Source organism: Pecten maximus, unplaced genomic scaffold (genome assembly GCF_902652985.1).
Source record: "Pecten maximus unplaced genomic scaffold, xPecMax1.1, whole genome shotgun sequence".
Lineage (NCBI taxonomy): Eukaryota > Metazoa > Mollusca > Bivalvia > Pectinida > Pectinidae > Pecten > Pecten maximus.
The window spans coordinates 1-13,607 of record NW_022980773.1 but is presented as its reverse complement, the minus strand read 5'-3'; the positions used below and the strand labels follow the sequence as shown (position 1 = coordinate 13,607).

Genomic DNA, 13,607 nt, shown 5'->3' with positions numbered 1-13,607 from the left:
CTAGTCTTATGTATTTGTGCTTCTGTGTGCATATATATTTGAAAATGTTGATTAATATATAGATATACTCCTCATTACTCGTTCAATTAATATATATACAATTGACTTCATCGTATGCCCCAATTTCAACAGAAATTACTTTTTGTATCAGACGCAGTCGAATCCCTGCTAGTTTAAAGTTCCTTGATATATCTCGTGCAATCTGATGCCAAGTAAGATGTATATACAGGTACCAGCAAGTGAGAATCTGAGTCATCGCTTTCGCTTGTTCAATGCATCTATTTCAATACATGTACTTAACTTTTCTGATAATAAATTGTTTTAATTGCAATATTTGAATTCATAATATGAGAGTCATCGCTTTAGCTTGTTCAATGCATCTATTTCAATACATGTACTTAACTTTTCTGATAATAATTTTTTTTAATTGAAATATTTTAATTCATATACATGTATATATATATTTTAAGTAGATCCTTGTTAAATATCTGCTATATATATAATATATACACACATACAAAAAATGTATGTGTATAGCTCCATATAGCTTGACAACTTACTAATGTTGAATGCTAAATATTCACAGGGATTTTATTATGATTCAATTAATTCAAATTAATTAATTGTTCAAAATATCAACTGTTTGCATTATGTTACTGCCTGAATACTGTTGATCTAGGAAATCATTATCAAATGTGGACTCATTAACAATAAATAAGTGACAAAGATTTTAACTATAGTCTGATTTTTTCCTTATTAAGTTATAATAATAACTTTTGTGTAACGATGTTGCATTGGTGCAATTGAGTCGTCTGTATCAGATAGTAGACAAGAGTCTCCTGCCCACATATTCTTTGTATTGTTGTTAGCCATATATATCACCAATCATTAGTGTTGGTATGATTATTGATTATAATCAATAACTTAATCCTGCTGAACCAATTCCAATGATCGATGGGGTGTTCAGGTGGCACATTGGTAACACATGCACGTGAATTGCCTTTCAACTAGCTATAGACGGCCGGGGTTTGATTCCCGCTTCCATCCGGGCCAACAAGCGTGATTAATATAAGTTAATATAAATTGTTTCAAAATTGTTGTAAATCAATTATAAAGGTTAATGATCAATTATAAATTTTAATAATCGATTATTTAAAAAAAAAAAACAAACAAACAAACACCATTTTCAGATTGCCAGTGATTCTGTATTCTTGCCCTTTTCAAAGGACATGTAATTGCAAGATGTCAAAACATGCATAAATATGACAGAATGATTTTACATAATAATGAGTCATACATGGGTAATTATATATAAAAATACCAAGCTAAATAAAACAAGCATTTTCTGTGAGTATTGCTAGACCAATACATGTCCACTACCGGTGCCCCCAAGTTAAAACTTTAGCCAAATTTGAGTAAAAAAGTTTAATTAGCCACAACTGAAACATTATCATTTTATGAAAATAAGTTCATTCCAAACAATGTGTAAATTCAACTCTATTGGGGTGAATAAACAATGTTTCCTAGCTGCCCATAAAATATATTCCGGTATATATATTAGTTTGGTATATCTACTGTACAGAGTAAAAGAATCTAAAGTGAATTTAAATTGAAATGTGTAATATATATATAACCGCCTTGGATTAAAATATAAACATAATTCTGCATAGCACTGCATAGTAGTACACTGATTTTATTCCAAAAGAATCTCACATCAGTGAAGCATTCAATACAGAGAAAACAGTTAAGTCCATATTATGAAAAAAAAAAATCAAAAAATGAAAATAATTTTCATTTTCAACTGTACAAAATTAATGCCACACACCCTAAGAACCTCTATGCAAGGAATCAGCATCCTAATACCATTATTAAGTGAATGGTGTGCCATTATAAAACTTTAACCAAAACTTTAACTGGAAGGACGGACAGACGGTCGCAGGCAAAACATATAGTCACCCCCCGGTTTCATCGGTAGGGGACTAATAACCAATCAATAATTATATAATAGTATCTTAAGATGTTCTTTCAGTACGTATATATATACACTGTATACACACTATCATATATATATATTCAGAACAAGACAACTTCAGCCAAGACAATAAATGCAACACATAATCAATTATGAAAATCCCAAATGATTCCCAACCCATGGAATAAGCAATACAACAGTCAACACATTTCATGAAATGACTGTCAGACTTATATTGACCGACAAAAGACTATGACATTGAAATTCATTTTCATATGAATAAAATGTAATTAATTTTCATACACAAAAAATGAGAATGACATCAGTATAGGTATTATCTTTTGTTAGTGAGTGATTGAACATACTTCATTACTGGATTTCCAGACGCAATCGTATGTTTACATATCATGGCCAGCATTCAAACTATATATTGAAAGTATAAGAATTACCAAATGCAAGTTCAGTCACTTCTTTATAATTATTTACATCATTAATTGAAGTATCTTGACCACAAACAAAATTCAGTGATTCAAGATCTCCTAACAATTGGTAGTGGGGTGACACCTAAAGGATGTCACAGATGGAATGAAGTGTATTAAGGGGCGATAACTCTGTGTTTGTAATGAAACTGATGGCAGTTACAGGATTGGGGAGATTAACAGCATTTGGTTAGAGGCGAAAAAAGAAAATGTTTTGAATCATTGAATGAAAAGTTAGATTTAAGAATGACTAAAAGATGGATAATGTGGTGGGAGATTAGCCACTCGACAAACAACAATGCACACCTGTACTTTGGTACATGTATCAGTTAAATGTCCAGTGTTACCAGATGCGCCACGTGGAGGCTCTCCTTTTGCACCCTATGTTGGTGTATGTCTGTTGCGTGTCTGTACAGATCAGATACTACTATGCAACAATGTTTGACATCCAAAAACTGCAACAATGTATAAAGAGAATTGATCAAACTGAAAATGTGGATTCAATAAAATTATTATTTTGACAACAGTAAAGGTTGATTACTTGCAACCGCAGTGATTTTCATGAAATGTGTTAATTGCATACCGAAAATCTCAGTCTGCAAGGTTCTACATAATAATCTTTATAATCCTGGATGTCATAGTAGTATATCTGATCTGAAGTAGAAGTGAGTTTTGGATGCCATGTACTGTCTAAAGTGCATTATATGTAAATGAAAGTAAAATAAACCCCAATAATAACAACGCTAAGTAATACTGTAGTATCAACATAAAAATGACTGTTAAAAGATTCAGATTTTGGCAACCTATATACCCCAAACACTCAAGCTCAGACCAAGTACAAAAATTGAACACAATAGACCTGGTGGTTTTTGAAAAGCTGAAAAATGTTTCCGTTATGCAGAGGCCACTGGGTGGCTATCTTGGGATTCATATCACTGACGTACTATAAACAAAAATTATCAACGCATGGTTGGCACCATGAAAGGTATACTTGTATCAATATTTAGGTCGAAGAAAAATCAGACCATTGGTTCTTGAACAGTTGGAAATATGAAAAGTTTAAGATATATTGAAGTTGATAAGAACCGTTTACTTGAACTTTCTGCTCAGGTGAGCATACCAACTGTTAGTGCCTCCTTTCCCCTCCCCCCCTGTCCTAGTGTTCCCCTAAATGGGATGCTGTAGGGGATTTATGGATACCTCCTGATGTTGGATGTATCTGCTGCCTGGTTTTATTGTCCGGTCCTGGGTAATGGTCATCAGCTCCTGGATAATAGTGTAGGGATGAATATGGCAATCAAATTTTATGTTGCAATATGTCGTGATGTATATCAAAATTGTGACTGGTACTTCATTTAGAACTTATCAAAGTTACATCATTCTGTATTTGATTTTGACTTCAAAATATCAATCAATTTCTTTTTGTGTTTTACTTGCTACATTATGGTTACCAGAAATGGCATATTACTTACCTCTAATATGTCTGCTGCTAGGTTTTATTATGGGCTCCTGGGTAATAGTCACCTGCTCCAAGATAATGTTAATTGGCTCCTGAACAATGGTCACCATTTCCTGAAAAATGATCATTGGTTTAAAGATTGATTTGAAAACACAAAAAAAAACCCAAAAAACCCAGCAGTTTATGATGGGAGTACACTACAGTTATTTTTGTTGTAGATTCTTAACATTAAAATATATTAAAGTTAATCCTTATAATTTAATTTGCTGATTTCAACTGTTGTACACAATCCTTGATGAAATATCTCCCTTCTTTTAGAAATTATTACACTACTATATCCGGCAGTTAAAAGAGAAAAACTTAACCAACACAAACTTCTTGAGTCAATGAAAATGCTTGTTGCGAGCAAGTTTAACTTATTCCTAATAATTTAATCTTCTCCATAAAATCCCTGTGGAAATGCACTTTCATTGATGAATTTAAGAAATTATGCTGCTGTATCAGCGAGTCAAGTCACAACACTTAGCTCTTGGATATATGTCCTTGGTTCCTTGATAAAGGTTATAGGCTCCGGGGTAATGGTCATGGACGCCAGAGTTATGGTCATGGGCTCCTGGATAATGTACATTGGCTCCTGGGTAATGTATCTTAAGGAATAATCATTGAAATCCAATTGAATTTCATATTAAGATACATCACAGGATATTGACATCGTTTTCTTTGAAATATTGTGAAAGATCACTCTTGAATAAAAGTTAATTTTCTGTCTTATAGCATTACAATCAATTATTTATCAATATAATGGAATGACAATCTATTTGCTCACCTTTAATATGTACGCAGCAGTGTTTTATTGTTGGATCCAAGGTATCAGTTGTAGGCTTCTGGGTAATGGGCACTTCTTTTGTCCGAATTCAACAGGTGTGCAAATGTGCAGGCATGTGTCAGTGTTCCATGTTGTTAGGTTACTGTAATTGCACTAGACTATCAAAGTTGTGTCAGCACTCCACTGGTCCACAACAATGCTGATAGAACTAGTGTTACATTAGTCCCTCTCCTTTGGAAACGTTGATGACTAAACCTCTCTTGCATCTGTTATCCAAATGGACAAAACTTTTGTGATTGTCTCTATTGTACTGTATTTCCCACACAAGTAGTGGTCATTGGCTCCTCCTAAGTAATGGTAGTAGGTTCCTGCGTGATGGTCTAAGGGTTCTCGGTTATGTTGGTAGGCTTCTAGGTAATGATCGTAGGCTCCTGAGTAATGGCTGTAGGTTCCTGGGTAATGGTTTTAGGCTTTTAGGTAATGGATGTAGGCTTCTTGTTAACGGTCATAGGCTGTTAGGTAATGGTTGTAAGTTAATGCATGATGGTCTAAGGGTTCTAGGTTCTGGTGGTACTGTTCTGGGTAGTGGTGGTAGGCTTCTGGGTAATGGTGGTAGGCTTCTGGGTAATGGTGGTAGGCTTCTGGGTAATGGTGGTAGGCTTCTGGGTAATGGTGTTAGGCTTCTGGGTAATGGGCATTTGTTCAAAACTTTTGTCCGAATTCAACAAGTGTGCAAATGTGCAGGCATGTGTCAGTGTTCCATGTTGTTAGGTTACTGTAATTGCACTAGACTATCAAAGTTGTGTCAGCACTCCACTGGTCCACAACAATGCTGATAGAACTAGTGTTACATTAGTCCCTCTCCTTTGGAAACGTTGATGACTAAACCTCTCTTGCATCTGTTATCCAAATGGACAAAACTTTTGTGATTGTCTCTATTGTACTGTATTTCCCACACAAGTAGTGGTCATTGGCTCCTCCTAAGTAATGGTAGTAGGTTCCTGCGTGATGGTCTAAGGGTTCTCGGTTATGTTGGTAGGCTTCTAGGTAATGATCGTAGGCTCCTGAGTAATGGCTGTAGGTTCCTGGGTAATGGTTTTAGGCTTTTAGGTAATGGATGTAGGCTTCTTGTTAACGGTCATAGGCTGTTAGGTAATGGTTGTAAGTTAATGCATGATGGTCTAAGGGTTCTAGGTTCTGGTGGTACTGTTCTGGGTAGTGGTGGTAGGCTTCTGGGTAATGGTGGTAGGCTTCTGGGTAATGGTGGTAGGCTTCTGGGTAATGGTGGTAGGCTTCTGGGTAATGGTGTTAGGCTTCTGGGTAATGGGCATTTGTTCAAAACTTTTGTCCGAATTCAACAGGTGTGCAAATGTGCAGGTAAGTGTCAGTGTTCCATGTTGTTAGGTTACCGTAATTGCACTAGAATATCAAAGTTGTGTCAGCACTCCACTGGTCCACAACAATGCTGATAGAACTAGTGTTAGATTAGTCCCTCTCCATTGGAAACATTGATGACTAAACCTCTCTTGCATCTGTTATCCAAATCGACAAAACTTTCGTGATTGTCTTTCTTGTACTGCATTTCCCACACAAGTAGTGGTCATTGGCTCCTCCTAAGTAATGGTAGTAGGTTCCTGCGTGATGGTCTAAGGGTTCTCGGTTATGTTGGTAGGCTTCTAGGTAATGATCGTAGGCTCCTGAGTAATGGCTGTAGGTTCCTGGGTAATGGTTTTAGGCTTTTAGGTAATGGATGTAGGCTTCTTGTTAACGGTCATAGGCTGTTAGGTAATGGTTGTAAGTTAATGCATGATGGTCTAAGGGTTCTAGGTTCTGGTGGTACTGTTCTGGGTAGTGGTGGTAGGCTTCTGGGTAATGGTGGTAGGCTTCTGGGTAATGGTGGTAGGCTTCTGGGTAATGGTGGTAGGCTTCTGGGTAATGGTGTTAGGCTTCTGGGTAATGGGCATTTGTTCAAAACTTTTGTCCGAATTCAACAAGTGTGCAAATGTGCAGGCATGTGTCAGTGTTCCATGTTGTTAGGTTACTGTAATTGCACTAGACTATCAAAGTTGTGTCAGCACTCCACTGGTCCACAACAATGCTGATAGAACTAGTGTTACATTAGTCCCTCTCCTTTGGAAACGTTGATGACTAAACCTCTCTTGCATCTGTTATCCAAATGGACAAAACTTTTGTGATTGTCTCTATTGTACTGTATTTCCCACACAAGTAGTGGTCATTGGCTCCTCCTAAGTAATGGTAGTAGGTTCCTGCGTGATGGTCTAAGGGTTCTCGGTTATGTTGGTAGGCTTCTAGGTAATGATCGTAGGCTCCTGAGTAATGGCTGTAGGTTCCTGGGTAATGGTTTTAGGCTTTTAGGTAATGGATGTAGGCTTCTTGTTAACGGTCATAGGCTGTTAGGTAATGGTTGTAAGTTAATGCATGATGGTCTAAGGGTTCTAGGTTCTGGTGGTACTGTTCTGGGTAGTGGTGGTAGGCTTCTGGGTAATGGTGGTAGGCTTCTGGGTAATGGTGGTAGGCTTCTGGGTAATGGTGGTAGGCTTCTGGGTAATGGTGTTAGGCTTCTGGGTAATGGGCATTTGTTCAAAACTTTTGTCCGAATTCAACAAGTGTGCAAATGTGCAGGCATGTGTCAGTGTTCCATGTTGTTAGGTTACTGTAATTGCACTAGACTATCAAAGTTGTGTCAGCACTCCACTGGTCCACAACAATGCTGATAGAACTAGTGTTACATTAGTCCCTCTCCTTTGGAAACGTTGATGACTAAACCTCTCTTGCATCTGTTATCCAAATGGACAAAACTTTTGTGATTGTCTCTATTGTACTGTATTTCCCACACAAGTAGTGGTCATTGGCTCCTCCTAAGTAATGGTAGTAGGTTCCTGCGTGATGGTCTAAGGGTTCTCGGTTATGTTGGTAGGCTTCTGGGTAATGGTGGTAGGCTCCTGAGTAATGGCTGTAGGTTCCTGGGTAATGGTTTTAGGCTTTTAGGTAATGGATGTAGGCTTCTTGTTAACGGTCATAGGCTGTTAGGTAATGGTTGTAAGTTAATGCATGATGGTCTAAGGGTTCTAGGTTCTGGTGGTACTCTTCTGGGTAGTGGTGGTAGGCTTCTGGGTAATGGTGGTAGGCTTCTGGGTAATGGTGGTAGGCTTCTGGGTAATGGTGGTAGGCTTCTGGGTAATGGTGTTAGGCTTCTGGGTAATGGGCATTTGTTCAAAACTTTTGTCCGAATTCAACAAGTGTGCAAATGTGCAGGCATGTGTCAGTGTTCCATGTTGTTAGGTTACTGTAATTGCACTAGACTATCAAAGTTGTGTCAGCACTCCACTGGTCCACAACAATGCTGATAGAACTAGTGTTACATTAGTCCCTCTCCTTTGGAAACGTTGATGACTAAACCTCTCTTGCATCTGTTATCCAAATGGACAAAACTTTTGTGATTGTCTCTATTGTACTGTATTTCCCACACAAGTAGTGGTCATTGGCTCCTCCTAAGTAATGGTAGTAGGTTCCTGCGTGATGGTCTAAGGGTTCTCGGTTATGTTGGTAGGCTTTTAGGTAATGGATGTAGGCTTCTTGTAAACGGTCATAGGCTGTTAGGTAATGGTTGTAAGTTACTGCGTGATGGTCTAAGGGTTCTCGGTTATGGTGGTAGTGTTCTGGGTTGTGGTGGTAGGCTTCTGTGTAATGGTGTTAGTCTTCTGGGTAATGGTTATAGGCTTCTAGGTATTGGTGGTAGTCACCTTGGTAAAGGTTGTAGGCTCCTGCATGATGGGCTTATGGTTCTGGGTTATGTTGGTAGTATTCTGGGTAATTGTTATAGGCTTCTAGGTATTGGTTGTAGTCTGCTGGGTAATGGTGGTAGGGTTCTGCGTTATGGTCGTAGGGTTATGGTGGTAGGCTTCTGGGTAATGATCGTAGGCTCCTGAGTAATGGCTGTAGGTTCCTGGGTAATGGTTTTAGGCTTTTAGGTAATGGATGTAGGCTTCTTGTTAACAACAAAATTATGGTTGCTATGGCAGTTTATATCCATCAGAACAAACAAAGAAACTGATGTTATTGTGAGAGTGTTATTGAATGGTTTCTCACAGGAAATAATCTCTGCAAAAGTGATCATGACATACAGACATAGTGAGAGTGTCACTATCCCTGGCATTAAATATAATCCCCGTGAACAATTGTCTTAAGAATCTACTTTATACAGCAACAGAATCCACAAGAATGATGTGTATGTCACTAGATGCAGGGAATTGCTTAAAATCACACTTGACGGGAGAAATCATATATACAGTCAGTAATGACGAGTCATTTTCTGCTACAAATGGAGCAACAATGTTCCTTTGGTCCTGAAAAAACAACACTTTCAAATCCAAAGTAATTCACAAGAATAATTCTATAACATGTTTCACTTTCACAAAACTTCCTCATTTCTTCTGTCATACCGATTCTGTTTTTTGCAATATCATTTTTGTTGTAGTAAAGAATTGCCACTGACGGTTGTCCAACACGTCCAGCACGACCGATTTCTTGTAGGTATTTCTCCAGTGTTGTTGGGGGCCTGCAATGAATGATACGTGAAACACTTGGGGCATTGAGCCCCATTCCCAGTGCAACAGTTGCCAAAACTAATCTGACTTTAGGGGTTTCTTTGGTCAGTTCCTGAATAATGATTTTCTTCATGGACTCTGCATAATCTTTGTGGTATTGAGCATATATTCTATTCTGTGGGATTTCCTCACCATCGTAGCTGGCACCCTTAAGTTTATACGAAAGAAACTGATAAAAATAAGACAATGCTTCCAAACTTTCCACATACATTATGGTCACTGGAAAATGAACTCCTTTTTCCAGCAATTCTGTTGCCACAGGTTCTATCAAGTCATCAAATTTGTCAAATTTATGAATGTTTGGCAATCTGTTTCTAATGTCTATAAATATGTTTGGACGATCCACATTCTCACTGATAACAAGTGGATTTTTCAAATTCAGCTCTTTAGCTAGACTTGCAATTGATTTGGGTGTAGCAGTTGCTGTCAGAATTAAATGCAAAGCCTTCTCTAGAATGCACATTAACTCCCCAAGCTTCTGGAATGCAGGACGGAATTCTTCTCCCCTTCAAATAACAAGAAAAAAAAAGATTAATTGCAGTTGACATTAACAAATATAGAACAAGATTAATTTGTAATTGTTTGTCGCCTCTTTCCTGCTTTGTCGATAAATTTACCAAAAACTGGCCTGGGGTTATAATTAGATATTCATTAATGTGATGATATCAATAACCCTGCAAAGTTTTAATTCAATCCAACATCAATGAAATTACAACAATTTTAATTATAAAATTATCAAAATTTAACATTTCTTCAAAATATATTGTTGAAGGCAAAGACTGGTTATTGCAACTTGATTTCTTTTTCAATAAGGACTGATTATACTCTAAAATATAAATTCTACCTCATTTTATTTTGCAACATTGCCCTAATGCTGATTTAAATGCAAATGTGTATTTATACATACCATTCTGAAACCATATGGACTTCATCTATGACTACTGCACAAATGATCTCTTGGTACAGTTGAGACCTAAGAAGTCGAGAAAATCTGGTCTTCAATAGTGCCTCTGGATGACAATAAATCATGCAAAAGTCTCCTCTCTCCAGTTGCTCAAATGGAACATCAATTTCAACATATTCATGATCCTGTTCCTCATCGTTCTCGCAATCCGCATCTTCATAAGTTGAGCCATGAGTACCTGTGAAACGTGAAACAGATGGGTTATTCAGGCTGATTTCACACTAGTCAGAACAATAGGTTATGTCATGCCTACTGGCGGTTTCAGTTGGTTTGGGTTATGTAAGTTTGAAAAACCAAAAAGTACTGGTGAGCTGATAACAATTGTCAAAGCAATGAAAAATGAAAGGTACAATACATGTTACGGGAAAGAGTATTATTCAATCTTCATCTTGGTACATGACATTTAAAATTTGGTTGTTTTTAAATAGGATTGAAATTGACAATTACAGAGATACATATCTGGCCAAACCAACAAAGCCAGACCATCATCTGGACATAATTATTATATAACTTATCACTGTATCATGTGTACATCATCATGTATGAAAGGGCTTATTTCAAACATGTGTGGTAGCAATTGTGACAGTCACCTGTTTTGTGTTTTAAATGACCATTATAATTTTTTCATGGCTGCCTGTCTTAATTGTGTGCTTTTACTTGCATCTTACCAGATCTATAACAGACATGAGGGGATCCAAACATACAATACATAAAGCATACAATATAACAGGTTTATATCGACCCCCCCCCCCCCCCCCCCCCCCTATATTTTATACATACAATATTATTGTAACGTGTCCCTGTGATATAACTGACACATACCAGTGAAGTTCAAACTGCAAGCATTTAATCCCTTCTTCCTCATTGCAATGACTTGGTCCTGGATTAGGGAATTTAGCGGGGACACGACTATCACGCTCATTGGTTTCCGTTTCTCCATTTTCAGCTGACAAAACCACGGTAAGAGCTGAAATATTACACTTTTACCGTAGCCTGTGGGTAATACCGACACACAGTCATGATCTTCGTACAATGCTCTCAACGTCTCAATCTGTTTCTCCTTCAATGTGATCTTCTTCTCTTTAAATAAAGGACAATTATCGAGAGAATACTTTAAACACTGTTCGAATGACGCCATTTTGGAGATCTATATGCACAGCGGAGACTCATCCATAATGAGTGATACGGAGACCGCATCACAATTGCACGGCGTTTATACATATCAAATACCGTGATACATCCGAGGTTAGATGACCGTAGAGAATCGGCCGAGGTGTTCCGAATGGGTTAATTGTTCACCGATGGAAATTTTGCCGAAATCATTACGTTTTCCTGTTTATCACATCCCACTGGAGGTGCCCACCCAAAAAGATCCGAAGGTCCTAGTTGCTCTACAAATGACGTCAGAACTGCACGTTGAGCGTCACCATATTCCGTGGTATTGCAACCACACGTCCGCGGTAGCGCGGTTAATTGTTCACCGATGGAATTTTTGCCGAAATCATTACGTTTTCTTGTTGATCACATCCCACTGGAGGTGCCCAAAAAGATCCGAAGCTCCTCGCAGCTCTAGAAATGACGTCAGAACTGCACGTTGAGAGTCACCATATTCCGTAGTATTGCAACCACGCGTCCGCGGTAGCCTGGTTTATTGTTCACCGATGGAAGTTTTGCCGAATTCATAACGTTTTCCTGTTCATCACATGCCACTGGAAATGACGTCAGAACTGCACGTTGAGCGTCACCATATTCCGTGGTATTGTAACCACACGTCCGCGGTAGCGCGGTTAATTGTTCACCGATGGAATTTTTGCCGAAATCATTACGTTTTCCTTGTTGATCACATCCCACTGGAGGTGCCCAAAAAGATCCGAAGCTCCTAGCAGCTCTAGAAATGACGTCAGAACTGCACGTTGAGCGTCACCATATTCCGTAGGTATTGTAACCACGCGTCCGCGGTAGCGCGGTTAATTGTTCACCGATGGAAGTTTTGCCGAAATCATTACGTTTTCCTGTTGATCACATCCCACTGGAGGTGCCCAAAAAGATCCGAAGCTCCTAGCAGCTCTAGAAATGACGTCAGAACTGCACGTTGAGCGTCACCATATTCCGTAGTATTGTAACCACGCGTCCGCGGTAGCGTGGTTAATTGTTCACCGATGGAAGTTTTGCCGAAATCATAACGTTTTCCTGTTTATCACATCCCACTGGAGGTGCCCAAAAAGATCCGAAGCTCCTAGCAGCTCTAGAAATGACGTCAGAACTGCACGTTGAGCGTCACCATATTCCGTAGTATTGTAACCACGCGTCCGCGGTAGCGCGGTTAATTGTTCACCGATGGAAGTTTTGCCGAAATCATAACGTTTTCCTGTTGATCACATCCCACTGGAGGTGCCCAAAAAGATCCGAAGCTCCTAGCAGCTCTAGAAATGACGTCAGAACTGCACGTTGAGCGTCACCATATTCCGTAGTATTGTAACCACGCGTCCGCGGTAGCGTGGTTAATTGTTCACCGATGGAAATTTTGCCGAAATCATAACGTTTTCCTGTTGATCACATCCCACTGGAGGTGCCCAAAAAGATCCGAAGCTCCTAGCAGCTCTAGAAATGACGTCAGAACTGCACGTTGAGCGTCACCATATTCCGTAGTATTGTAACCACGCGTCCGCGGTAGCGTGGTTAATTGTTCACCGATGGAAGTTTTGCCGAAATCATAACGTTTTCCTGTTGATCACATCCCACTGGAGGTGCCCCAAAAAGATCCGAAGCTCCTAGTAGCTCTAGAAATGACGTCAGAACTGCACGTTGAGCGTCACCATATTCCGTAGTATTGTAACCACGCGTCCGCGGTAGCGCGGTTAATTGTTCACCGATGGAAGTTTTGCCGAAATCATAACGTTTTCCTGTTGATCACATCCACTGGAGGTGCCCAAAAGATCCGAAGCTCCTAGCAGCTCTAGAAATGACGTCAGAACTGCACGTTGAGCGTCACCATATTCCGTAGTATTGTAACCACGCGTCCGCGGTAGCGTGGTTAATTGTTCACCGATGGAAGTTTTGCCGAAATCATAACGTTTTCCTGTTGATCACATCCCACTGGAGGTGCCCAAAAAGATCCGAAGCTCCTAGCAGCTCTAGAAATGACGTCAGAACTGCACGTTGAGCGTCACCATATTCCGTAGTATTGTAACCACGCGTCCGCGGTAGCGTGGTTAATTGTTCACCGATGGAAGTTTTGCCGAAATCATACGGGCTCTTTCACCCACTTTTTAAAAAAAA

General features: G+C 39.0%; 1 protein-coding gene across 1 annotated transcript; it reads right to left on the bottom strand.

Moving 5' to 3' along the window:
• Positions 1–1,183: 1,183 nt before the first annotated feature.
• On the bottom strand, positions 1,184–11,613 carry LOC117319684 (ATP-dependent DNA helicase Q-like 3). The gene is made up of 5 exons (XM_033874447.1): positions 11,151–11,613; positions 10,272–10,506; positions 8,501–9,870; positions 3,924–4,023; positions 1,184–3,717 (listed from the first exon to the last, which is right to left on the bottom strand). The coding sequence occupies exons 1-3, from the start codon at positions 11,464–11,466 to the stop codon at positions 9,063–9,065; spliced, it is 1,359 nt and encodes a 452-aa protein (XP_033730338.1). The 5' UTR covers positions 11,467–11,613; the 3' UTR covers positions 1,184–3,717; positions 3,924–4,023; positions 8,501–9,062.
• Between the last annotated feature and the right edge of the window lie 1,994 nt (positions 11,614–13,607).